Below are 26,483 nucleotides of genomic sequence, written 5' to 3'. Positions count from 1 at the left end.
TCCAGAGGAATGGCTTCTGGTAGGAACCAAGCAAGGTCATCTCCTCCTCTACAGGATTCGGAAGGATATTGGTGAGTAGGACAGGCCTCTAGGAAGTGGTCCTTTCCAGAGCAAGAGCATAGCAAGTTCTAAGGCCCAAATGACTTCTTTTAGTCATAGAGTATTTTTAGAAAAGAAGATGACATCCAAAATTTCTTTCACTCCAAAACTCAGTGACCCTGTGACCTTTAAGTTAGGTCTTTGACAAATATCCAGGGATCTCTTTGTTTGTGATACCTGTGGTTCATTTAAAAGCTCGCAGTAGGTGACTGGGGGAAAGAATGTTAGATCAGGATTTAGTAGACCTGGATTCTTATTCTACCCCATGTTAGCTGCATTTTCTGTGTAACCTGCAAAGTTGTAAAGATGAAATGGGGTAATCTAGAGACTGTGGGATTTGGAGTCAGATGACCTGGGCTAAAAAAATCCCAGCACTGCCCGTGATTATCTTTATAACCTTGGGCAATTCACTTGATTTCTGGGCCTCAGTTTCCTCAATTGTTAATGAGGATAAGGGGACCTCGAATCCATTTTTATATCTAAACTCCTGTGTGAAGGTTGAAGACTGTAAGACATTATTATTCCCTTGTAAGGTGACGTTACAAAGCTCTGGTCAGGATACTGGGCTATTGATGTTGAAACATTTCATTGTGTCTCAGAACAAGGGCTAGACTGGGTCAGAAAAACGGGTAAGAAATCCTGTCTCTTTCACATTACTGTGTGAGTTTGGGCAAGTCACTTCATTTTTCTGAGCCTTTGTCAATAATAGTATAGGATGATTTGGAAATGAGTCTGCTGCAAACCTCTTCCTATAACTTATCCAAAAACAAGCCATTACCCACACCCTTCTCTAGTTTTCTGTCTTCTTTGTCTGAAGATCTGATTTGTGTGCTTGTAATATGCACATAGACATAAGTTGCAAATGGCCAACTTTTGGTAGTATATGTCAGATAGCCAGGGTATATATCCTCTTTGGTACTTCTGATAAATTATTTGGTCTCTATGTGTTTCATTTATTCCCCAGAGTAAACCTGTATAGCGATGTTAACCTAACTCAGAGGATTGGTAAATCTACCATTTAATCAAGTGCTTCAGGAAGCTTCATTCTTTCCCCAGATAACCCTAAAAAGTATCTCATTCTAGCCCAGCCTTTGGTAATGTAGATCTGGAATCCTGGTAGCCCAGAGCTTCTCTTTTTGTTCCCAAGAGCCCTTGGAAGCCAGAGTGGTTCAAAGATTGACCTGAAGAATCAGGTTCAGTTCACTCCATCATTTCAGAATCCCAAAACCACCATAGGTTTCCTGAGGAATAGGATCAAAGGAACATACACTTAGAGATGGAAGGGATCTCAGAGGCTATCTAATCCAACCCCTTTATTTTACAGTTAAAAAAACTGAGGCCCAGAGAGGTTAGGTGACTGGCCCAAAGTCACACACGACTGTAAGCATCAGAGGTGGGATTTAAACCCAGGTCCTCAGACTCTCGATGCAGTGTTCTTTCCACTGTACTGTGTTATTTCCTGAATAGACCTGGGCCTTCTCATATCAATCTAGAATTTATAGAGCTTTTCCAGGATTGGACCAGATGGGGCTGACACCGGGCCTTTGAGGAAGGGAGAAAGGTTGATTTCACTTTGGCATTCATCTATACCTCCCCACGCTCTCCTACTTGCATTACATTTTGTGCTTTTTTCAAGATACTAAGAGAATTCTTATTCCATAAAATAAATAAGCCAAATAAGTAAGTATCACATCAAGGAGGACATAGCTAAGATTTTCCTTTTCTTGCTGGGGAGTGCGTCATCCCGGATGCAGTTCAGAGTTTCCAACAGATTTTTGGGCTCTATCAGATTCTTCATGTGTAGCATACATGGAAGAAGTAAAACAGGGCCTTTGGTGGTGTGTCCATGGTGACAGACACAAAGAGTGATCACAAGTTGTGTAGAGAGTAGTATGATATCCATATGGAAAATATGAAAAATGTTTAACATTAAAAATGCTCTCCATTTATATTAGATCTATTTCTCTTTGTTTCCTGGGACGTTTCTAAGGCTGATTTTTAGTCAGATTGGGCAGGAGTCGTATATTCCCGCAGTATATAATGTTTTACTCATTTTTGCAACAGTGCCAACAGATATGGCATCATTTGAAAGTGGCAGTAAGTTTGGGTGCTTAAGACTGCTTTAACTCTTGGGTTGGAGTTGAGTGTATGGTCTGTCCTTTGCTCTGATCCATAGAGTAGTTCCTGGGCTTTAGTTTTCTAGACCCAAAGACTTCTTTGGGATTGGTCCTTCCGCTTGTGTTCTTTTATTTGACATCTTCATGAAAGCCCCTTCCTTTCAGAATTTCTTGTCTAGGCCCTTGTTAGAAAGAATTGGGTTCTGCAGGCCCACAAGTGCCTTTCAGCTGAATTAAACTCTTCTGGTGGGATCTTGCTCTGCTGTTAAGGGAAGGGGCATAAGACCCTGTGCTATTAAATTGAAGTTCAAACATTTTACTCTTTTTGGCAAAGACAATAGGAAGTTTTCTATCTATGAAAGCTTATCTTTTTGACATTTCATACGAAGAAGTTTATAAAATTTTTTGCTTGTGTTTTGTGGGCAGAGGGATTGCCTAATGTATTCCTTCATTAGAACTGTATGCAATTACTTCTTTTTCATAGGTTGCAACAGATTTGAAGTAACTCTAGAAAAATCAAACAAGAACTTCTCCAAAAAGATTCAGCAGGTGGGCAACTAGGGCAGTAATAATGGCTAGAATTTGAAAGGGGGTGGGGGTTCGGTGCCTGTGTCAGTGTTCCCTTTAATGGTAATCTCTGCCAACTGCTTCAGTCCCTCCCATTTCTCCCCATGACAGGGAAACCCTCTGGGCACAGAGCTCACAGAGTGAGGTCTTTTTTCATAGGAAGTTGTGGTCTCATATAAAAAATCTACAGATTTCCCCCTTAACTTTTAAGAAGTACTGTGAATCCTTTGTCAGTATTGTAGCCAAATGAACAAGGGTGGGCAGATTTTCAACATACTTTGAGTTAAATGATTTGCTTATTTTTCTTTTAGATCCATGTGGTTTCTCAGTTTAAGATTCTGGTCAGTTTGTTAGGTAAGTGAAGAAAGAATTCTTTTGTGTTTTGGGGCTTTCCATTATGTCATGTGTCTTGTCTCATCCTTATTAACTCTTTTACTACATACTTAGTTGGAGGTGGTTACTATCTTTGGATACTGTAGAGGACTAGCTCTAAAGGATGTCTTATCCTGCTTGGGTTAGGACCTCTGTTAGAGGGCCTATTCTGATAATGATGCTAATCCATCACCCTTACTCTGGCTTTATTCTTCACAGTGTACTCTTCACAGTTTGGGAGATCAGTCAGCTATAGAATGTAAACTGTGTTTGACTCCCTTGGCCTCTCACCCAGTCACCAGTTGTGCTTAGCTAGACTCCAACTAGAATACTGAATGCTGCTGGAGGAAGTCATGCAGCTATGCTGACTAGATTTACTACAGATTTATTTCATCTCAACTGGGCGCTCACTATTGCATGGCAATCCTTTTATTTTTCTTTAATTGATTCTACCACAATGGAGTCGTTAATTGACTCTTCACAGTGACTATTCCAAACATTCTCCTCTCTCCTCAAATCCTCTATACAACCTCCTTCACCCCATCTCTCAGCAAAGAACTTGATTCCCTCTTACTTTACTGAAAAAAATAAGAGGACATCCATCTTGAATTCCCTCTTCTGCTCTACGTCACACCTCAACACTTTTTGAAAATTTTCTGTCACTTTCTTTTCCTTTACTTTGTTCTCTGCTTGCATCGTCTTCTACCTCTTTAAGAACTTGCCTCCTTGAACATGACCTCCCCCTCTTCTTCAGTCTCCTCTTATCCATTGGTTATTTTCCTACCAACTGGAACCAGTTCCCCCTAGCCTTAAATAACCTTTACTTGCCCTGCCTTCTCCTCAAGGTATTGTTCTACAGCTTTTCTCCTCTTACAGCCAAACTCATAGAAAGGTTTATTTATGCTTGTTGCCTTTATTACCATATCTCCCACTCTCTTCTCATTCTCTCGCCACCTTACATTCTTAACATCTTGGCTATCTCTAAGATTACCTTTTGAAATGTAGATTTCCTAGAATTAAGGAATTTGAGAGTTGGAAGGGACTTCAGGGGCCTTCTAGTCAAATCCATACATGAAGAGTCTCATTGTAACATCCCCAACAATCGGTTTCTGCCTCAAGACTTGCACAGGGTAGGAGACCCCCCCTTCACTTTTGATCCACTCCAATTAATAGGAAGATTTTCCTGGCATTGAGACTAAATTTTCCTTTTTTCAACTTTTCCTCTTTGTTCTGGGTTTTGTCCTCTGGGGCCAAATGGAACGAGTTTGGTTCCTTTTCCTATAACAGGACTTGAAATAGTTGAAGACCACTATCATGTTTACCCTCAGTCTTTTCTTCTCCAAGTTAAACATGCTTAGTTCCTTCAGTTGATCGTTATATGAAATGAATTCACGGCCTTTCACCATCTTGATTACCCTACTCTAGACACTACCCAGCTTACTTGTCTTTCTTAAACCATGGTACCCCAAACTGCATACAGTATTCAAATGAGGTCTAACAAGGTTAGAGTTCAGTGGGACTTGCCTATTCCTAGAAACTGTGCTTCTCTTAGTGCAGCTCGAGGTCTCATTAGCTTTTTTGACTGACACATCACATTGCTGACTTATATTGAGTTTAGAGTCCTCTAAATCCCAGCATCTTTTTCAGAATAGCTGTCATCTGTCTGTGTCTCCCCGGCCATATAGTCATGAAGTAGATTTCTTAAACCTATATGCAGCACTTTATATTTAACCCTGTTGAATTTAGATTTAGTTCAGGGTACTAGCTTTTCAAGGTCTTTTTGGATACCAATTGTTATTCTTTCCAGGGCTGCAAATTTGATGAGTATGCTATCCTTAGAATCATTGATAAAAGTGTTAAATAGTACAGGGCCAAGTACAGATTCCTGGGATTCTCCACTGTCATTCTCTTGCTGATATTGAGACATTAACAAGCTGCTCTCCTATTGGTCTGAATCCATCTTTCCATCTTCTCTACAAAGATAGTGTTAGTCCTTTTATAAAAAAAGTTCGTTAAGATCAAGATAAACTATTTCACAGCATCTGCTAGTTCATTAATCCTGTCCAAAAAAGGAAATGAGTTTAATCTGACATGACCTGTTTTTGATGAAGCCATGTTGACCCTTGGTAATCATCTCTTCCCTTTCTAAATGGTTACCCATCATTTCTTTCATGATCCCTTCTAGAATTATCCTTGAAATCGAAGTCAAGCTCACTGGCTTCTGTGACCACATGTCCAAGGAAATAGGCCACTTAAGGTTTTAAGTAGTTTCAGGAATATCCTCAAGTGGAATACATTTTATTAAATCATCCTAGAGGCGCTAAGGACCTAGATGAACATTGTATGTATTTCCCTGACAAAGAGGAGCCTTCAACTTTGGGTTGGGATAAAGTACAGTGGCTTTCCTTTCTTGTTTGGAGCTCTCCATGTTACACTTCAGAGTCCATTTCTAGGCTTAACTTTTGTTTCTCTCAGTTCTTTGGAAAAGAGAGCAAAGGAATGCTTCAAAGTCACTCAGCTACCCCTTAGGGAATGGATTTAAGGCCCTCCACCACCTGGCCCCTGTTACTTTTCCAGCCTTATTTCATACTGCGCCTTTCCATTCACTCTCCATGTCAGGTAATTGGACTCCTAGCTGTGGCCCACTTCCATCCTACAGTCTCTCACCTCCATGCATTCATGTAGACTTGGAACACACTTCCTGTTCCTCTGCCTCTTAAAATCCTTCTCTTTCTTCTAGGCTCAGGTCAGTCAGCACTTCCTCCTTGAAGCCTTCCCTGATTACTCATCCTCACATGAATACTGAAGTTCTCTTTCCTCATGTTTTCCTAGAGCACACTGGCTCTTCAATGTGTACCTTTCACTTCCTGCCTTGTGTTTTATTGACTTATGTCTATGTCTTCTTTCCTACCCCCATGCCCCAGGAGGCTAGAAAGTTCCGTCTGGTCAGGGACCTTGCACTTTTCACCATTGTACTCCTCCTTCTACCTAACACAGTGCCCTGCATGTAGGAGGTTTGTAATAAAAATTGAATAAATTGAGGGAAAGCTAAGTTGAGAAGTCTGATGCAGTGGATTTTGTTTTGGTTGGTACATAGTCATCTTTGTCTGAAGCTGAAATTAATTTTTAATTTTGTTCCTTTAGGCAAGGGGTTCTTAATCTGAAGTCTGTGAAATTTTTTTTTTAATAATTGTATTTTGTAATAATTGGTATCCCTTGAGATTCTTTGTATTTTATTTTATGCATTTAAAAACATTCTTAGACGGGGCTCATAGGATTCACCAGATTCACTCTGAAGTGGGAGCTAAGCCTTTGCATATTGTTTCCTTCTCTCCCCTCGTTAAATGATTGAAAAGTAATTGTGTGTCTTTTTTAAAACAGAAAGTAACATTTACGTTCACGACCTGTTGACATTCCAACAAATCACTGCTGTTTCAAAGGCAAAGGGGGCTTCTCTGTTTACTTGTGACCTCCAGGTAAGTACAGGCCAGAGAATTCACTGTTCTCTTTTAAAAAATTCACATTCTTTAGCTATTTCTTACTTTATGGAGTAGGGTACTGGCATGGGTTTTCCAAAATAGCAGAAATGAAAAATAAGATTTCTTTTGGTTTGAATTTAGGCCAACTCCCAAATAATCTATGCCCCTAAAATGACTTTTTTTTTAAAAAGGAAAGAAAATGTAGAAGGGCATCCTGAAAAATAATTGCACAAAATTACTATTTCAAAATTTTCCTGCAAAACTTTACTGTAAAACTGTAAAATCTTTTCAGTCGAATAAACATTAAATATTCACTTTTATCATAACTGCTGTCTGTCTTCATAACTTTTGTTGTTAAGAATGCAGTTATAAACTGAACTCTGGTTTTATATAAGGCAGATTTGAGGAAAACTACGGCATATATTTGGACCAGTGCCTAAGTATTCAAGTGAGAGGCACTTTGACAGAGTAGGTAGAGAACTGTTTTTAGAACATGGAAGACCTGGGTTCAAATCCTGCCTCTGACACATCCCAGACAAGACAGTATCCTCCTAGTGCTCTCACTAAGACAGAAGTTGCAGTGAGGAATCAGTCTGCATTAATAGAGGTGGTCTCTTCATTGTAGTCTAGTACAGGGATGGGGAATCTGTGGCCTCCTATGTCCTTTGATGTGGTCGTTTGACTGACTCCAAGTTTTACAGAACAAATCCTTTCATTAAGGGAATTTGTTCTGTGAAGTTTGGATTCAGGCAGAGTCATACTTGAGGACCTAGAGGGCCACATGTAACCTCGAGGCTGCAGGTTCCCCATCCTTGTTAGTACCTATCTCTCTCCCCTACTTAAATATTTCAGTGAATTTTTCATCATTATGGGGATATTCTCTCCATTGGTGCAGATAATAACATCCAAGGTTTTTTATTCTTTGTGATGGGTGGCCATAGCGAGAGAATTCACCGCCAAGTCAACCTCCTGATTATAAGCCTCACTGTACTTTGCTAGGCTAGTCCTTTGAAAGCAGATTTAATTTATCACCAAAGCTTTTCCAATATGGCTGAACTAGATTTTGCTGCACTGACATGGCCTTCAAGAACCTAGGCCTAAAGTGGTGTGAATGACATTGTGTCAGCCTAGGATGAAACATTTGCCATAGAGAATCCCTCCCGACCTATAGCATCACCATATTAACAGTCTGTATTAAGCCATGGGGGACACAAAATATGCCCTCAGGGAGCTTATGATTTCGTTTAGAAAATGCAGGTATGTTCTTAATGTTCTTTCTCCCTTTTCACTGTAGTCTCTACCTCATCTCATTTCAAATCTGGCCCCAAACCTTCTTTGTTCTGCAGGGAGCCTTTCTCAATATGTTCTACTGCTGTCTGAACTCTCCCATGCTCATCTTTTTGATGTTTGTATGCCCGGTTGGTGCTGTGCTCGATATCTTGCTAATATGTTGTTATTTTCTTGATTCTTTGCACAAGATGGGTATAAAATGTTGAGTGCGCATAGTGTGTGTGTGTGTGTGTGTGTGTGTGTGTGTGTGTGTGTGTGTATTAGCAAACACAAACAATAATGCACCAACTGAGAAGATAAAAATTATATAATGGATTAGACCTGAGTAGGATAAGTCAAGAAAGGCTCTCTGCAGGTGGTAGATTTAGGGTCAGATTTGAAAAGAGATGAGGGAGACAGATCAGCAGAAAGGGAGAGAATACAGTGAACAAATGTTTTTTTCTAAATGACATCTTACTCTCTGTGTGTATATATATATACATATGTATGTGTGTGTTTATTATATGTGTATATAATATAGCATATGATTTTAGTGTCACGAGTTGGAACAGTCACCACACATAGTTTTGCAAGACTCATCTAGGTGAGAGGTTAGTAATCTTAAGTGGTTTGTCGTGGAAAGGTTTTGATCTCTTTCCTTCTGGTATGTTCTAGGAGGGTGACAGGTTGTCTGGCCAGTCATTGACTTGATAGGAAGGAGGGGAATTGAGTTCTTGTCAGTTTTCAGCTGTTATGAGCTTGTGTGGTGGGAAATGAAAGAACCCGACTTTGTGCTGACTTTTGGAAATCATAATTGGATGATGGGGCAGGGGACAAACAAGGAGAGAGGAGGGCAAGGGAACGTGGTGACAGTGACTAGCTACTGTGAAAATGAGTCTGTAAGTTGTTTGGGGCACATTTGCTATAGATTTCTGACCACTGGACTCTTATAGTAAGAGTCTTATGTTTAGATACGTGAGAGAGAGACATTAAGAAGAAAAGGAAATATAATTTACCTGGGCAGAAGCTTGTATTGTTTGAATAGATCATTTCATAAACCTATAGCTCCTGTTTGTGTTGGTGCTTTCAGCGGGCAGCCAGGAAAAAAGGCGAACAAGATGTTGACCTTTCCCTACTGACTGCTTCTGAATACGTTTTGGGCACCAACAACATTCTGTTGGGCTCCTCTGATAATATGAATTTTATAAGAGAATTACTGAGGCTGTATTAAATTAACTCATTCAAAACATAAATGGAGTATTAATTTTTAGCTGCATCTTAGCTTTGAGCTAATTGAGAGTTCTGTGACATAACAATATGATTTTCTCCATTTTTCCTGCTACGCTGCCAATACTTTGGATTCTCTTATCAGCACACTGAAACAGGTGAGGAGGTGCTGCGGATGTGTGTGGCTGTAAAGAAGAAACTCCAGCTATATTTCTGGAAGGACAGAGAGTTTCATGAACTGCAGGTACGTTCAGCTGTGAGTCAGGACGTGGGCCCCTGCTGAAGTTGGCATTCACTCTGAAGGCCTCCCAATGGACCTGTAGCAAAAATCCAGGATTTCAATGTTCCAGTTCTCCCTAAGAAAGGCAGCATAACCTGGCAGATAGAAAGCTAGCCTTGGAATCAGGAAGACCAGGCAATATACTCACTGTAGAGCTGTGGAGTAGTTATTGAACATCTCTGCGCCCCAGGGGATGAGCTTCATTGATAATTAAGCTCCTCAGTATAAGGAGCTCTTTATACTGATGAAATCACAGGTCCTAGTTTTTTTTAAAAAAAGGTCTCTAAATGATAATTCTGCTACTCATTCCTCCAGGGTTCTCACTTTTAAAAGAGAGATGTGATACAAATTCAGTCATTTGGATTCTTTGTTGAACCAGTGGTATTTATCTCATACCAAACATCTCTTGTTCAGTATGTGGTAGGAAGCCTCCTTTAAGGGCATATTTTAGTACTGTGCTCTACTCTGGGCATGACTACTTTTTCAGAATGGGGGTAGGGATAACAGATCATGATTTTTGATTCTTAACATCTTTCTCAGATAAATTGACTCCCTCTTTCTTCAGGGGGACTTTAGTGTACCAGATGTGCCCAAGTCCATGGCATGGTGTGAAAATTCCATTTGTGTGGGTTTCAAGAGAGACTACTATCTGATAAGGGTAAGTCCTCAACTCAACACAGCAGAACATAGTTGGAGTTGTTTTTACAAAGATCCTACTGCGTGCACAGGCTGAGTGGGAGAGAGTTCCACGTAGTAAATGCAGCTGTCCAGCACACTTAAATTCAACAGATACTTACTAATCATCAGTCCTATACAAATCATTTTTGTAGGTGCTAAGGAGAAAGTTTAGATGAGACTTTTCTTCATTGGATTTAGACTTATTTTCAATTGTAGTGGGGTATGATGCAAACACAAATACTTTGTTAACATTTTTTCTTGTAGCTAAGTGCATTAGAGAAGTCTAAAAGTGCATTGTGAAGTCCAGGAGTAATGTCGTTAGCAAAGAGCATTGGGGAAGATTCCATAAGTGAGCTCGTTTTCGTTTGCACTGGGCTTTTAAAGGCTAGGTGAGAATTCATCAGGCATAAGGTGAAAGGAGGCCATTCTAAGTGTTATGAACAGAGTGAACAAAGAGAGAGAGATAGGAAGTGTATATGTTAGGGTGGTTCAGAGGGTGATAGAGCAGAGAGGTTCTTAACCTAGGTTATAAACACTTTTTAAAATATTTTGACAATTATATTTCAATATAATATTTTGTACCTATGCATTTTGGCTTATCCATTTCAAAATATTTTTCTAAGAAGGGAACTATAGGCTTCACCAGATTCACAAAGGAATCCACGACACAAAAAATTAAAAACCCCCATGCTAGAGCATATATAGGAGGGCAGTTATAGGAGATAAAGCAAGGGTTGGATTAGAAAGGAGGACTGGGAGCCAGGTTCTGAACTCCTTGAGAAAGTACAGAGAATAATCTGGGGACCATAGGATCTGGAGAAGATGATATATATCCTCTGTAAAATGAGGGATTGGATAAGAATTTTTAAGTGCTTAGCACATTGCCTGGCATATAGTAAGTGCTGTGTAAATGTTACCCATTATTATCGTCTTAGGTCCCTTCTGACTCTAAATGTGTGGTAGCATGAAGGAATGAACCTAAGCAGAGGAGGGGTTGTTCAGTGATGGTGGTAGGGGAGAGCCAAGAAGAAGTGTGCCTCCTCCTCCTCCTCCTTGCCTGGTGGCAAAGTTTGGGGAATGAGGAGGAGATCTTGAGGAAAGAAGCTATATTCTGTCATAGAGAGCAGTGAGGGATGTAGCTCCTCTGGAAAGTTTCCGTAATTGCAAATAAAGAAAGTCTGTTAATGGAAAGACAGTTTGTTAAAAATAGAGGGATTTCCAGAGGGCACAAAGGAAAGAGAGCATAGTGGAATCGAGATGTCCATCTATGGGTGTGGGAAACTGAAAAGTTGTCAGCAGGGAAGGGAACTTCTGCCTAGACAGCCTGTAGCCTTGAATCAGAGGGATCTTGAGGAACTGTGGGCAGGAGATTGTTGTGTCCTTTCGTGTAGCAATGGTAATGTTGCTCTGATTATCATTTTCTGAATAAAGGGCAGAAGGAAGTCTAGGCGGGAGGGGTGTGAGTATATGCATGAATGGTCACAGGCTGAATGGCACAATTCCTGCTCTCACTACACTCTGATAAGGGCCCTAGATCACATGAGCCTCTAGTGTGGGACCTCACTGATTATAAAGGGTTGATTAACATCAACAGCTCTGCCCCAGGGCCTGTTCAGAAATACTTGGCTTACCCAAATGTTCCTTCATGTCCAGCAATGCAGATAATTGAGAGTTGACTCTATACCACCCGCCGCTTAATTATTTAATTATTTTACTTTCTTTTTATTTGGCATTTTATTTTTCCTTACTTACATGTAAAACAGTTTTTACCATTCATTTTTAAAACTCTGAGTTCCAAATTCTCTCCCTTTCTCCCTCCCCTCCCCACCTCATTGAGAAGGCAGTGAATTTGGTATAGGTTATATATGTGCATTGACTCTGTTTTTTTAAAAAGTCTATTGGTGTTATGCCACTCAAAATTGCAACTTAAATTTCTCCTCCTTCACACCTCCTCTATTCAAATAGAACTGTGAGACTTGCTCTTCACAGATTTGATGACTTATATTATTTAGCGTATGTGTAGGTTTGATGTATATCATGCTATTGGCCCTCATTAGACTGTGCTGGAAAGCAGACACTGGTTTCTTGCCTGGTTTTGCCTTTCTTTGTATTCACAGTGCTTAGCACAGAACTGGGCTCACTAGTAGGCAATTGACAAGTGCTTATGGACTTGAAGTGTATTGGGACCCCCATCTTCCTGCTGCTGCGGATCTAATTCCTGAGCTTGCAGCCCAGTGGCTGAATGTTTTGAAGCCCTCCTCATAAGAAGACATATATATATTTTAAAAGTATGAATATGAGTTGATAACTTTTTTGATAGATAAAAAGAATTATTGCTCTCCTGTTAGAGAAGAGGAAGATTGGTCCTTCTCTATGGTATTTAGGTTCTAAAGCAGTATTGAGAATTTTCTAGTTTTTAGGTTGTCTATTTTTGAGCAAGAGTGTTCTAGCTAATAGGGTCACTTTTGGGGTACTGAACTTGTTTTGTTTTTATAGGTAGATGGAAAAGGGTCCACCAAAGAGCTCTTTCCAACAGGGAAACAACTGGAGCCCTTGGTGGCACCTCTGGCAGATGGAAAAGTAGCTGTTGGTCAGGATGATCTCACCGTGGTACTGAATGAGGAGGGCAACTGTACGCAGAAGTGTGCCCTGAATTGGACAGATATACCAATTTCCATGGGTGAGAACCCGCAGTAACTGTTCCCTTCCCACATGCTTCTCTTCCCATCCCATTGTCATCTTGGCTTTCTGATGCATGTAGTCTGAATCATTAGCTTCAGATGTGTATCATCCACCACATTTCTCTTATTATAAGCAATTGAGTGTTTTAGAGTCGTTAAAAACTGAGTATTCCAGTCTTTGTTAGAAACTGTATTTTTCCAAAATAGAAGAATTTGTAAAGTGCAATGTCCAAGTGACCATATTAGGTAAGTGTGGTTGTCACTGTCTTTACACACCTTTTCTTGCCTTTGCTCATGCTCTTTCTCCTTGCTACAATACCTTTCCTTGACTGTGAGTACAAGCAGATTGCATCTAGATGGCCCCAGACCATTCTTCCTATTCATCCACTCCAGACATCTTTCTAGAGCCATACACACATTCAGATATACTCCCCTTTGTATATATATCCATCCATAATGTATATTTAAAATTTGCTGATGCCCGCCAGTCATCTCCCAGTTCCTGCCCTCCCTCCCTGTTAACAAAAAACATTTAAGCATAACTGAACAAAACAGCTGCATCTGGCAGTTTGCAGCGTTCTGCTGATGTAGTTGCCTATCTCTTGCTAAGTGGCGGGGGGAGGAGGCGGTACATTTCAAGTTTAGATTCTGTTCATTTTTTTGCTTACATCATTACAGTCACAGAGTATTTTGCCTTTGTTTACATGATTGCAGTCATTGTGTATATTGTTCTTCTGATACTGCTTATTTTACTCTATCAGATTATACAAGCTGGGCTCGGTAACATTTTTAGGAAGTGATTTTTTAATATTTCTAGTTCTTTGTCCTTCATCTCCTTGTTGGTGGGTTTTACTGTGTTTGTAGCCAGAGGTTTGGAAATTAAATAAGCTGCTTGATCTAGAAATAGTAAGTATCACTCTGGTAATGAGATTGGGTCCTCTGGACTGTTAAAAAACACTCACAGAACTTCATAGATTTCTGTTAATTGAAAATTTTCTTTTCTTTTCCTGCTTCTGGCCTAGTCTGTCAGACCTGGTGGTATCATCAGAATCATAACCATTATTGTGTGTGATTCATTTTTAGTAAGAAACTGCAGAACTTATGGAGCTTATGACTATTTATAAGGAATTGAGAAGTATGCCTGTTTCCTTTGAGAAGCTCATAGTTTACCTGGGAAGAGACAAAGCTTTGTTACATGCAAAGAACCAGAAAAATGCTACAAAGCTGTGTATAGTCAAGGCCTAGATTAAGTAGTCTAAAATTCAGTCAAGGGAAAGATAATTGTGAATAGATAGTCAAAAGAGGTTTTGTGGAGATGAGACTTGAGGCAGACTGTGTGCTTGGCAGTGGGGATATAAAGACAAAAATGGACAGTCCATGTCTGCAGGCTTACATTTTAATAGGAAAAACTACACATGTAGGGGAGTGGTAGCCAGACAAAGGGAGTTTGTGCCCTGGGGAGACAGAAAATGATGAGCTGATCCAGAAGGGCGGGCAGTCTGTTGTCACTCTTTTCAGAAGCAGACATAGAGTGAATTTGATTACTATTCCATAAGGAGGGAGTGGGTTATGTGTACAGTAGAAGGCCAGTTGGCAAGATGTTTGGGGTGGATGAAGGCGAGCTGTGGTCTGGGGCCATCTAGATATCTCATCTTCAAGTGAGACCACTCTTACCCACTGGCCGGGGAAGGGTGTCCTAGGCAGGAGAAAGAATATGAGCAAAGGCAAGGGAAATGACACAGGGTACATGAAAACAGTGAACTCCTTATATTGGCCTAGCCAGAGCAGAAGGTTTATGTTGGGGGTGGTGGTCTGACTCCTTGTGACCCATTTGGGGTTTTCTTGGCAAAGATACTAGAGTGATTTGCCATTTCCTTTTCCAGCTCATTTTACAGATGAGGAACAGAGGCAAACAGGGTTAAGTGACTTGCCCACGGTTATACAACTAACAAGTGTTTGAGGCTGGATTTGAACTTCCAGACTCCACGGGCCAGCACTCTGTCTACTGCACCAAAGTCAGATAGGTCAAATAGATCTACTTAGTGGAGAGCCTTAAAGGATAGAGGCAGGAATGTTTTTAAGCAGCTTGGGAGAAAATTGTCTTGTAGGAAGGCTCTGAAATTTTTTAATATAGTTTGAACAGTTCCAGAGACCAAATAATATTAAAGCCTCCTGTACCAATAATGGTACCTTCAGGTAAGAAAACCCTACAGTCAACCATGCTGCAGTAACTGATGGGGGGTAGTGATAAGAGCATTAAATTTGGAGTTGCAGAGCTTGGCAAGAAAGGTGACCTAGGGACCAGTCAAGCCTTTACAAGAAAAATCCTCCTTAAAAACAGTTGGTTAAGGGTCTGTGCCATTTATTTTGTTCTGGGTAAGATTCTTAGGTTGAATAGTGCTATGGGGTTGTGCTCTATGATTTGCTCCCCTTGGCCTCTGTAAGTAACCCCAGGTTAATGGAAATAATCCTTGTTTTCCTCCTGACCCCACCCTCATTGGTTGTGAGAAGGCGCCTGTAGCTCATGCTGATCTCACCTCCTTGCTTATCTCTTCAGCAGCCAGTAGGAAAGAGAAGTGAGTGATGCTTCTGAGAGCAGAGGTTCTGTTAGTTATTTGAGTGGAATAGCTAGAATTGGGTGAGATCACTGCCTCAAATCCATCTAGCTTTGTCCTTCCCCTGAGCTGGACAGCAATCAAAGAATAGCAGTCAGCCAGAATCCCGCTTGAGTGAAATGTTTATCTCAGATAATGACCATGCATGAAAAGCCCGCTCCCCCCCACCCCATCATCCTCCCTTTCTTTAGACCAGAGCGGTTTCTCATGTGAGGTCCTGTCGCCCCTTCATAGAGCACCAGCCTCCATATATCATTGCGGTGTTGCCTCGCTATGTGGAGATCCGAACGTTTGAGCCTCGGCTGCTGGTGCAGAGCATTGAGTTACAGAGACCCCGCTTCATCACCTCAGGAGGGTGAGGACTTGCCACTTACTTTATCCTCCAAAGCTTTCATAGCACCTAAAGACCATGTCATTCATCCTTTGCTTCTCTCTTCATGGCTTTCGCTCCTGCCTCCAGTTCGGACATTGTCTACGTGGCCAGCAATCATTTCGTCTGGCGGCTCATCCCTGTCTCTATAGCGACTCAAATCCAGCAACTTCTCCAGGACAAGCAGTTTGAACTAGCCCTGCAGCTGGCGGTAAATTTAATTTCTCTTCCTGAATTCCTCAGTTTCCCTGAGGGCAAGTAACTAGAAAGTCAGAGTATATTTTTCTTGGTTGGTATAAGCTCGCAGATCCAGAGATGGCAGGTACCTTCAGTCATCAAGTCCACTCTCCTCCTTTTGCAGATGAAGAAACTGAGGCCCAAAGAAGTAAAGAGACTTTCCCAGAGCCACACAGGCTTTCGGTATTGGGGCTGAGATGCAAACCTGGGGCTTCTAATTCCAAATGTATCACACTGTGCATTTTTTGCTGCCATAAGCATAGGCCTGTGGATGAGTTAAAAGACTTTGATTCTGGCCTTCACTTGGATGTCAGCTACTTGTGAGGGTGGAAGGCTCTGAGTTTTGGGGTCCTCAGTTTTTTCATATGTGAAATGGGGATAATATATTGTACCTCATTAAATAGTTGTGAGAATAAAATAAGAAAATGCTTTGGAAAGTATAAATATATGTGTGTGTGTGTGTATAAAACCAATATAAGGTTGTTTAGTGACTACCATATGCCAGATGCCATCTGGGAATGAAAAGATGGCTATGACACAGACCAGACTTTCAAGTAGTTTGTAGTTTAATGGGGTAAAAGATGCTGAATAGAAGGCAGAATGTGACAGATGCAAATAAGAGGTGTAGGCAGTATGCTGTGATAGATGTGGATGGAGAGATCACTTTCAGCTTGGGAGTGGGAATGAGGAATTATCTGGAAGATGTCACATTTCGTTTGTGTTTTAAAGGCTTCAACAGAGATAGAGGAGAAGTTCATTTTAGGTATTAGGGCGTTACTGACATAAGCGAAGACACAGAAACAGGGAAAGATGAAGAGATGAGGTTCCCAGGATAGTGACGTATGATACTGAAACTTAAAGTATGTGAAAGGTCTTGAGATAAGAGGGAAGACTGAAATGATACCTCACAGCTGCGTTATTGGGTGCCAGGATCAGGAGCTCATGAAGATAGTAACATTATCACCATTCATAGTAGTAATAGAAGTATGTGGTTCTAGCACAGCTTAGCTAAAAACAGCTGAGGTGTCAAATCACATTTTCCTGTGGCTTTAGCATATCTGCAGTGTTTGCCTATGAGGAATCATGGAATGTGAGGTCTGGAAGGGACTTTAGGTCCCCTTTAGTCTAATCCCCTTATTTTTAGATGAAGAAACGGAGGTCCTGAGAGTATGGCTTGTCCATAGTCCCACAGCTACTTTAAAGAAGAGCTGGGCCTCCTGACTTACAGGCAGGTGCCGTGCTCACTAAACCAGTCATTGTCAAAGTGGGGTCCAAGGACTGCTCGGGATCCTTAACTATATTTATAATTATACTAAAATGCTGTTTGTTTGTTAAAATATTCCTCCCTTTTCTAACTACATTTCTGCATTTTCTTTATATATTTCAGCCAAATTGAATGTAGAAGTACATATGAGAATCCACCTGTTTTCTGTGAAGCCAGATATAAAAAGATTTATTAAAATATGGAAAACAGTCTTATTGTTTTTTTGTTGTTTTGGAAAATGGTTATTTTTCATAAAATGTTATTTATGTTAACATATTATGGGTTTATTATTTTTAAAAATAAGTATTTCAAAATAATCAATTTTAATGTCTCATAAAATATTGATATGTTACATATAACCAAAAGTTACTCAGTGTTTTCAGTAATTTATTTAAGACTGAAGACCGTAACTCTTTTAGCAAATAACTACCAGAAGTTCCTGGTGTCTAATGAAAATCCCCCTTCATGTAGTTTGGCTCTTCTGGTTTTAGTGGTGATAAGAACAGTTGATTTTTAAGTACTATAACATGTGATATAACTGAATACTCTTAACCCCCCATTTTTTGCCTTTTCTAAGGGAGCATCTGTTATGGCCTTAACACTATATAAGATGTTTTAGATAAGGAGCTTCATTCTAGCTGGGAGACAAAACTGAAATATTAAATAATTGGAGATCAATTTAGTACTAAACTCTGGTATTGATTTAAAGTGCAGTTGAGAGTCTAGAACAGGAAGAACTGAAGGTAAGCTTGAATGGTAGGAGAAGACTTCATGAGACATGTATGGCTCTTGGGCTACCCCTCAAAGGATGGGTAGGTAGGGGGAAAAGAGAGAGCATTTCAGATAGAGCCAGCAGCATAAGCAAAGGCATAGATAGTAGGGCATTGCCAGGAAGGAAGAGAAGGTATGGGTAGGTGGGACCAGATCATGCAATTCTTTGAAAGCCAAAGTAGATGCTCATGTGAGTTGATGAGAGCCTGTTCTAGGATAGTAACAGAAGGAACAGAGATCTTGGAAGGAAGAAATTACAGGATTTGGCGACAGATTAGATTTAAGGGGTGAGAGGAAGGGAAGAGTCTGATGACTGTGAGCCAGGTTTCTAGGTTGGGTCTGACCAAAATAGGATAGTTGGAAAAGGGAGCCAGTTTTGGGTAGAAGATAAATTCAGTTTTTTATATATTGCTTCACTCCTTTACAAAAGGCAAATGTAGTCAACGGGTATTATGCCCCTGCTGTGTGCTGAACATTATGATGTTAGATGTTGGGGGAAAGCTGGAATTGAGATAAGGTGTGTAAAGTCTGGGATGGGGGGAGGATACAATGGAAACGCATAAAACTATAGAACATGATAATAGCTTTAGGGATTTAAAAATGAAATGTTATATGAGGTCTTAACAGTAAAGTTGTCATTGAAGAGGTCAGAGGATTGAAGGAATGGAGTTTGATTTGGGCTGTAAGGAGAAATGGGAGTTCATCCAGGGAATAGGAGGTGGGAGGGCATTTTGGGCATAGGAATCATCTTGGGCAAAAGCCCAGTGGCTTATTAACATTAGGATGTCTTCAGGAGGGTTGTTAACTGGGTGATAGAATGCATGGAGGAGAGACCAGGTCAGTGGTGATGTTAGAGACAAAAGTGATGAAGTGAGAAGAAAGAACAAGGTCTTATGGGATGGGGAAAGTTGAGTTTGGCTACATTTGAAGGGCCTCTGGGGGCTTCCAGGTGGAGCTGTTCCCTAGGCAGCAGGAGGTATAGGGCTGCATAGTGTAGAAGGAAGGTTGGGCCCTGAAATAGAGATGTTAGAATCAGCTGCATAGAAATGGCAGTGGAAGTCCTAGGCCTGAATGAGATTGCTGAGGAGGGTAGAAAAAAGACCTGCCAAGCACACCCTCTTCCAGGATGCCCACAGTAAGTGACTGAGAAGAGGATGAGAAGTCATTGAAGGAAGTGGAAGAATGCTTAGAGAGACAGGAGGAGAGCCAAGAGTGTGTCCTCCCTCGGTGTCTCTGTCTCTCTCTCTGTTCGAGGGATTTCCACGTTTCATTAGAAGTAGAGGACTGGAGCACGGTTTGGGCCAGAGGTGTGGTTTTGAGAGAACCGTTAACATAGAGGTAGTCATTGAAGACCTGTTGGTACAGGGAGTATGAAAGAAAAAAGCAGAAGGCCAAGGACAAATCCTTAGGGAAGAATCTTCAGTTACCAAGCAGGAGACAGGATGGTCAGAATAAGTGTCATGTATATTGAGAGGCTGAATGTTGTTGTGAACAGAATGCAGGCCTTGGAGATAGGAAGGCCTGCTCTAATCCTGTTTCAGATACCTACTATGTGACCTTCATCAAGTCATTCTCTAGTCTATTTCCTTATCTGTACGGTGAGGGAGTTGGACTCGATGACCTTCCAAGATCTCTTCCAGTTTTAAAAGTGTGATCCTATAGATGGAGTTTGGAGGATAGGAATGAAAAAAAGGCTGTTAGTTTTGGCAAGAAGGAAGTCAAGCAAACTTCCATTGGAATGACAGAGATAGAATTCAGATTGCAATGCAAAGTGGAGACTGAGATTCTTCATTGAAAGGAAAGAGAGATACTGAAGAAAGCATGTGGAAGAGTCAAGGGAGCTGTGTTTTTGGGATGAGAGCATGTTTCAAGGTCCAGGGAAGGAGCCTGTGGGGAAAGGAAGCATGGAGAGTTGTGGTAATGGGATCCTGGAGGAGGGGGAGGAGGAGATGGAAGGCAGGGATGGGATCCAGCTGGAGAGTGAGATGTGATAAACCTCTTCCTCTAAGATCAGAGGAAAAGCTGAGAGGATAGCTGTGTTTCATCCATTGAGGTGAAAACAGAAAGAAATTCATGCTGGAACCTAAATCAGTGAGTTTCTTAGTTCCATTTTCTTCATCTCCTGGGTACAGTGGCCTACCTAGACACAAGGAAACTTAAATATTTGGCTTCTTACTAAGTTTCATTACTATTCTATTACCCAAGACATTTCCTTGTCTGGTTGTGTTTTTTGATTGCTTGTTTTTTAAATGAGACCAAGAACATTGAGCCCTATTTTTGCTTTCTTCCTGTTAGGAAATGAAAGATGATTCTGACAGTGAGAAGCAGCAGCAGATCCATCACATTAAGAACCTGTTTGCTTTTAACCTCTTCTGTCAGAAACGTTTCGATGAGTCCATGCAAGTCTTTGCAAAACTTGGCACAGGTGAGGAACGGATGTGGGCTAGGATTAGGGTGATGGGAGAGCAGGATTTGGCCCCTGTGCTAAGGATAAACTCTTTGCAGGAACTGATCCTGCTCCCTCAAGGTCCTGTAGATGGCAGTATTTCTTTATTTATACAGTTTAGACTCACATTATCTGGGCAGATATTGTGGATCCCAGCAGCTCCCATGAATTCAGCTGTCATCTTGATGCAGATAGTTATCAGATCGGTTTGTCCGGCCCTAACCTCTCTCCTGACTTCCAGTCTTACATTGCCCTGCCTATTGGACATTTTGAACTGATTATCTTATAGACGTCTTAAAAATCAACACTCCCAAAACGTCCCCTCTTCCTTAACTTCCCTGTTACCGTGGAGGGTACCCTTCATTTTGCCCCACACACAGGCCTGCAGGTGTGACCCTTGACTTCTCATTCTTTTTTACTCCCTCCCCCATCCAATTATTTGCCACTTCCTGTTGTTTCTACCTTCAACACCCCACTTTTCTGCACTCCCTTCTTCCCTCTGACACACCCTGGTCCAGACCCTCATCGCTCTTGCCTGGACTCTTCCAATATCCTGCTGATTGGCCTTCCTGCCTTAAGTCTTTCCCCAATCCAGTCCATTCACTCAATTGACAAGTTGATCCTAAAGCAGACATCTGGCCCTGTCACTCTCCCCTCCCCTCCCCTCCCCTGGCCCCCCACTCCCATTTAGTCATTTCCAGTGGCTCCCGATTTCATCCAGGACCAGATAGAAAATGCTTTGTGTGGCTTTTTAAAGTCTTCCCATGACCTGTTCCCTTCCTGTCTTTCCAGTCTTCTTATCCCTCATACTCCTCAATCCGCTCCCCCCCACCCCGCCACACACACACACACATAGACACACTTTTCAATCCAGTGACACTTGCTTCCTCAACTTTCCTTACACAATACACTTGTTTCCTGATACCAGGCATTTTTGCTCATTGTCTCCTATGCCTGGAAAATCCTTTCTTATCTTCACCTCCTGACTTCCAGGGCTTCCTTTAAGTTACTGCTAAAAGCCTACCTTTTATAAGAAGTCTCTTCCAGTCTCCCTTAGTGCTACTGCCTTCCTTCTGTTTATTATCTCGAATTTAGCCCTTACGTATCTTGTTTGTACATGTGTCTTTTTTGCATGTTGCCTTCCCTTTGGGAGACAATTGTAAATTTGTTGAGAGCAGGGGCTGTCTTTTGCCTTTCATTGAATTCCCCCCATATTTTACATATTTCCTGGCACACAGTAGGCTCATACTAAATGTTTATTGGTTGACTGGCATGGTCATCTATGGTCTGTGTACCATTTCAGAGGCCCACACGATAACAGCTGTGAAGGCAGTTCCTTAACAGGGTGCTAGTATTCTTCCCCCAGCCCAGAAAGCTAAATTTGGAGTCAGAGTCCCTGGGAGTGAATCCTGGCCAGTCCTACCATTTTCTAGTTGTGTTCACCAGAGTGAGCCAATTAAGCCTTTTTTCACTAAGGTTCCTTTTGTGTAAAATGAGGGGATTAGGCTAGATGACCTCTCAAGTCCCTTCCATCTCTAAAACTAGCATCCAATGGGCTGATGATTTATAGGGTCTTATAACACAGAACTAGAAGAACTGTATGCTTGGTTCTGATTAATCTGTATAGATTAGGTCTTACTATATATGTCTATTCGCTGTTCCTTTTTTTGCCTTCTATCTGCAGCGGCACCTAGCGAAAGACAGTTAGCATAGTAGAGTGAACATTGGCCTTCAGCTTGGGAGAGATCTGACTTCGAGGCCTGCCTCTGACACTTAGTAGCTGTGTGACTGGGGAAGTCCCTTAGCTTCTCTCTTTATCAGTTTCCTTATCTATAAAATGGGGGTGACAATACCAGCATGTGGTTGTTATGACAAAAAAACTTTCTAAAATTTAAAGTGCTATGTAAAAGTGAGTAAATGTTACTATTATTAATCCCATGCAAACCACTGATAAGGTATGAAAAAGGGAAGAAAGTGAATTATGCTTATTCTTTCAATGTCACTCTGACTTTCTCCCTTTTCTTCTTAGTTTCTGTTCCACATCTCCTCCTCTGGAGATTTCTGGGCTGGATTCACTGTTGCCCGGTGTAAAGTGCAGTAACTGTCACTGAGCGGTCTCCACTGGGACATTTGTGAACTTTAAATTCTTTAGAAAAGTAAAGAAATAAGCATTCATATAGCATCTACTGTGTGCCAGGCACTGTGCTCTGGGTGGTTTACACATATCTCATTTGAGCCTCAAGATGCTCCTGCAGGTAGGTGATTGTTATCCTCCTTTTACAGTTGAGGAAACTGAGGTAAATAGAGACAAAATGACTTGCCCAGGGTTACGCAGCTAGTTATTGTTTGAGGTGAAATTTGAACTCAGGCCTTCCTGACTTCAGGCCCAGTACTTCATGCACTGTACCGCCCAGTTGGGAAGATATTAGACTAATGAATTGGAATGGCATTAGCTACCTGGCTGTTGACTCTTCCACCTTATTTTTTGGGGGGCCAAAGGTGCTTAAGTCCTCAACTCTAAAACTTGAATGGATGTCCTAAGTGTAAACACTTAAGTAATTCAAGGACCTGTAATTTTATCGGCGGGGATACTCCTTTCACTCACACAGATTGTAGCCCCTCTGTAATCTAGTATGTATTCTTAAAGAATTGTGGTCAAAATATTAATCACCTTGCAGCCAATATGGGATTGAAAATGTTTGGACTTAGCCAGGCTGGTTTTGGACAGTCTTGTCACCTGGTGTGTATTCAAAGATTTCCAGGCTTAGTAGGGCCTGCCCGAACTTACACTTCACTGGAATAAACCTTTGAGATCCTGAAGGAGAAGTATAAAATGACAGTTTAGTCATTTTGCAAATTATCTCTGATAGACATGGTAGCTGTACATAGAATGTCGGAGAAAGAGATGTTAGGAGATCTAGGTTGCAATGAGCTCTGCCACTCATTGCTGAAAAACTTGGAGGAATTGCTGTTCTTTGGCAAATAAGGGTGGGAATGAGTAATGTCGTCTGGATGCAGGAGCCAAGCCTGGACATCATTTTCTGTTCCTTTCTCCTCCTCACTTAGAGTGAAAATATTAGGGAAAAGAGGAAATTCTGCAAATAGCATAATGCCTTATTCTCACTGGATCAGACCTTTTTTAATCTAAAATTTTTATTTGGAATATTTTTATATTTCCTTCATTTGTGAATATCCGTCCTCTCCTACTTAGTGAGTCCTTCTTTGTTACAATAAAATTAACCAGCCCATCACCCATGTCCAACAGTATACAGTGTGCCATACTCATAGTTCTCTGCCTCTGCAAAGAAGGGAGGGAGGTACATATTTGTATCTCGTCTTTGAAGACAAAGTTAGGCCACTTTTATAGGTGGGTAGGAATCAGGTAACATTTTTAGAAATAATATCCTGCAGCACTAAGGACTTGAGAACGCTGAAGAGGATACAGGTCTCTTAGCTCCTTTTCTGGTCTTCAGACCACTATTGGTACTCCTGTCTTGTAGCTAAGCTATCAAGTTAAAATTTTGTGTCTGTTGGTGACAAGTGATGAGAAACTTCCAGAAGAATCAGCTCAGGTTGACGTGGAGCTGGGTAGTAGTGGGGCACTAGATGTAGTCATTGAATTCCTCTTTGTGATTGAGTGAAGATACTATGGGACAACTAGGTATGGAAGAAGAGGCCTAAGCTTTGTAAAGCATATTAATAATAGCTTTAGAATCTTGAAAAGTAGATATAGAATGGTGAATTAAATCTATTACCACATTGTTATTCCTCATAAAGAACAGGGAAATAATCTTGTCACTGTTAAATCAAGTGCTGATTGCATGCCTTCAGGGCATGTAGACAAGATAATCCTTTTAGGCCCAGAAAACTTATAAACTCCAAGGTAAATTAGATATTTGTGTGTGTGTGATTGTCTCAGAAAGAATGTACACAGCAATTGTTTTTGTTTTGTCCAGAATCCCTGAGGATCATCCCCTCCCAGATTTTTTTTGAGACCATTTTTTGCCTCATTTTAAAAAATAGTTTATTTATTTTAGTTTTCAAGATTTGCTTTCATCAGATTTTGAGTTCTAAATTTTTCCCCCCTCTCTTTACTTTCCCCTCCCCAAGACAGCATGCAATCCTGATATAGGCTATACATGTATGATCATATTAAACATATTTCCACATTAGTCATGTTGTGAAAGAAGAATCAGAACAAAAGGGAAAAAACATGAAAAAGAAAAAACAAAAAGCAACAAAAGAAAGAGAAAATAGTATGCTTTGATCTGCATTCATTCTGCATAGTTCTTTCTCTGGATGTAGATAGCATTTTCCATCATGAGTCTTTTGCCTCATTTCTTATTAAGCCTTAATCACTGAATGGGCATTGCCTCAGTCAGACTGAAACCTGTTAAAGATCTTAGCTTGAAAAGGCCAAGGTCCTCTTACTGCATCCTTGGCCATCTTCAGTCATTCTGGTCTATATCTAGCCACTGGACCTGTTGTGGTGTAGGGCTGGGCACCCTGAAATTCAAGGGCAAAAGGTTCAGGTTCAGCCTTGAAGGAATTTGAATCAAACCTTTCAGTCAGAGACAAGGTTTATTAAAATACTGGTTGAGGTGGGCAAGATTTTAAGAATCCACGCATTTGTGACTCTTATATTGACAAGTGGGCGCATTTGTGACTCTTATATTGTAAGGAATCTGTGCAATTGGTAGACAAGACGGACCCCTTTTTATGGTGAAAACGATTTGTGGGAAGATTTGGATGGGATTGAGGAGTGGACAACAGGCTGGGGTGACCCAGAGTCTAGTTGGGATTAAGGGTAGTGGTCCAGAGGTAAAAGAATTGAAGTTTAGACTGGGTCAGGGGCATTAGAGAATGAAGGGTTTGGGGGGGGGGGGCCCACGATGAAAGGACAGTGAAAACATTATTGGGATGGACTGATGCTTCAGGTGAATGCCAGGGATCTGGGCCATGTGGGAAAGTCCAGGGCCTTTCAGGGCTCCATCAGACCCAGATGGCTCCGGAGGAGAAAGTGAGGCTGGTGGCTTTGTGCCTCCCTCTCTCACTTAAATCCAATTCACTTGCAAGTCATGGCATCACCTCCCTGATGTCATGGGCCTCTTCGAGAGAGAAGGACAAACAATGGCCTGGGGTCTCCAATAGCCGTGGCCTTTCCTTGTAGTGGAAAGAGCATTGGACTTGAAGATTGAGAAGGATCTGGGTTTAAGTCCTAACTGATACTTAGCTGCGTGATTCTGGTCAGTTCACTTAATTGCAGCTTCAGTTAACTCATTTGTAAAAGGAGGATAATAAGAGTTGCTCTGCTAACGTAACATCAGCTAACTTCCTTGTGAGAAAAGCACATTTGAAGCATGAAGATGCTTTATGAATCTCGGTGGTTATTTAGAGAACTAATAACCTTTATAAAAACTGTCAGTAATTCAACTTGAGTGGAATATTTTGTGCAGTGGATCTCTGGGCTTTTGACATCATTGAGGGTATTGAGAATTAGTTTCCTGTTTTTCAAAGGGAGTGTTAGATCTGGAGTCTGGCTTTGCCTTATGGTTACATAGTATCTTGGCATTATTTCATAGCTATTGTCCAAGCAAGACTGACATGGAGCCCATGAAAGGAGTAAAAGATATCTGTGCTATGTTTGGGATAGTAGAGCAGGGGAAGATCCCTTTCCCTTATCTTGCTTGGAGTTCCCTAGGGTGATCCCTAATTTAAATGTAGGTCATTGACTATGAGGGCCCTGGAGCTCGGTAGCACAGAGCATAGAGTGGTGGAATTGGAGTCAGACCTGTGCTTCAAAATTGCCCATCACTTAACTAGCTTTATGACCTTGGCCAAGTCACTTAACATCTTTTGAGCCTCAGTTTCCTCACCTGTAAATCTAAGATAATAATAGCTCCTACCTCAGAGGGTAGTCATGTGAATCAAATCAGATAGTATATGTCATTGCTCTGCAAAGTTTAAAGAACTGTATACATGTGAGTTATTGTAACTAGTTTTATGGTTAT

The 26,483-nt window shown here is 41.1% G+C and overlaps 1 protein-coding gene across 2 annotated transcripts in view; it reads left to right on the top strand.

Moving 5' to 3' along the window:
- Positions 1-26,483, top strand: part of VPS39 (VPS39 subunit of HOPS complex) — a 53,285-nt gene that overhangs the window by 8,302 nt on the left and 18,500 nt on the right. Inside the window, exons 2-11 of one of the 2 annotated variants that reach the window (XM_072625071.1) lie at positions 6-71; positions 2,701-2,765; positions 3,095-3,137; positions 6,537-6,631; positions 9,276-9,374; positions 9,976-10,068; positions 12,585-12,768; positions 15,619-15,739; positions 15,845-15,965; positions 20,322-20,451. In XM_072625071.1, coding sequence (XP_072481172.1) covers positions 6-71; positions 2,701-2,765; positions 3,095-3,137; positions 6,537-6,631; positions 9,276-9,374; positions 9,976-10,068; positions 12,585-12,768; positions 15,619-15,739; positions 15,845-15,965; positions 20,322-20,451 — 1,017 coding nt within the window. The remainder of the gene's footprint in view (positions 1-5; positions 72-2,700; positions 2,766-3,094; positions 3,138-6,536; positions 6,632-9,275; positions 9,375-9,975; positions 10,069-12,584; positions 12,769-15,618; positions 15,740-15,844; positions 15,966-20,321; positions 20,452-26,483) is intronic. The other variant, XM_072625073.1, reaches the window with a different exon arrangement.

The sequence above is a fragment of the Notamacropus eugenii genome, chromosome 7 (genome assembly GCF_028372415.1).
Source record: "Notamacropus eugenii isolate mMacEug1 chromosome 7, mMacEug1.pri_v2, whole genome shotgun sequence".
In the NCBI taxonomy this organism is placed as follows: Eukaryota; Metazoa; Chordata; class Mammalia; order Diprotodontia; family Macropodidae; genus Notamacropus; species Notamacropus eugenii.
The sequence above is the reverse complement of the archived record's forward strand: the minus strand, read 5'-3'. Positions and strand labels throughout refer to the sequence as shown.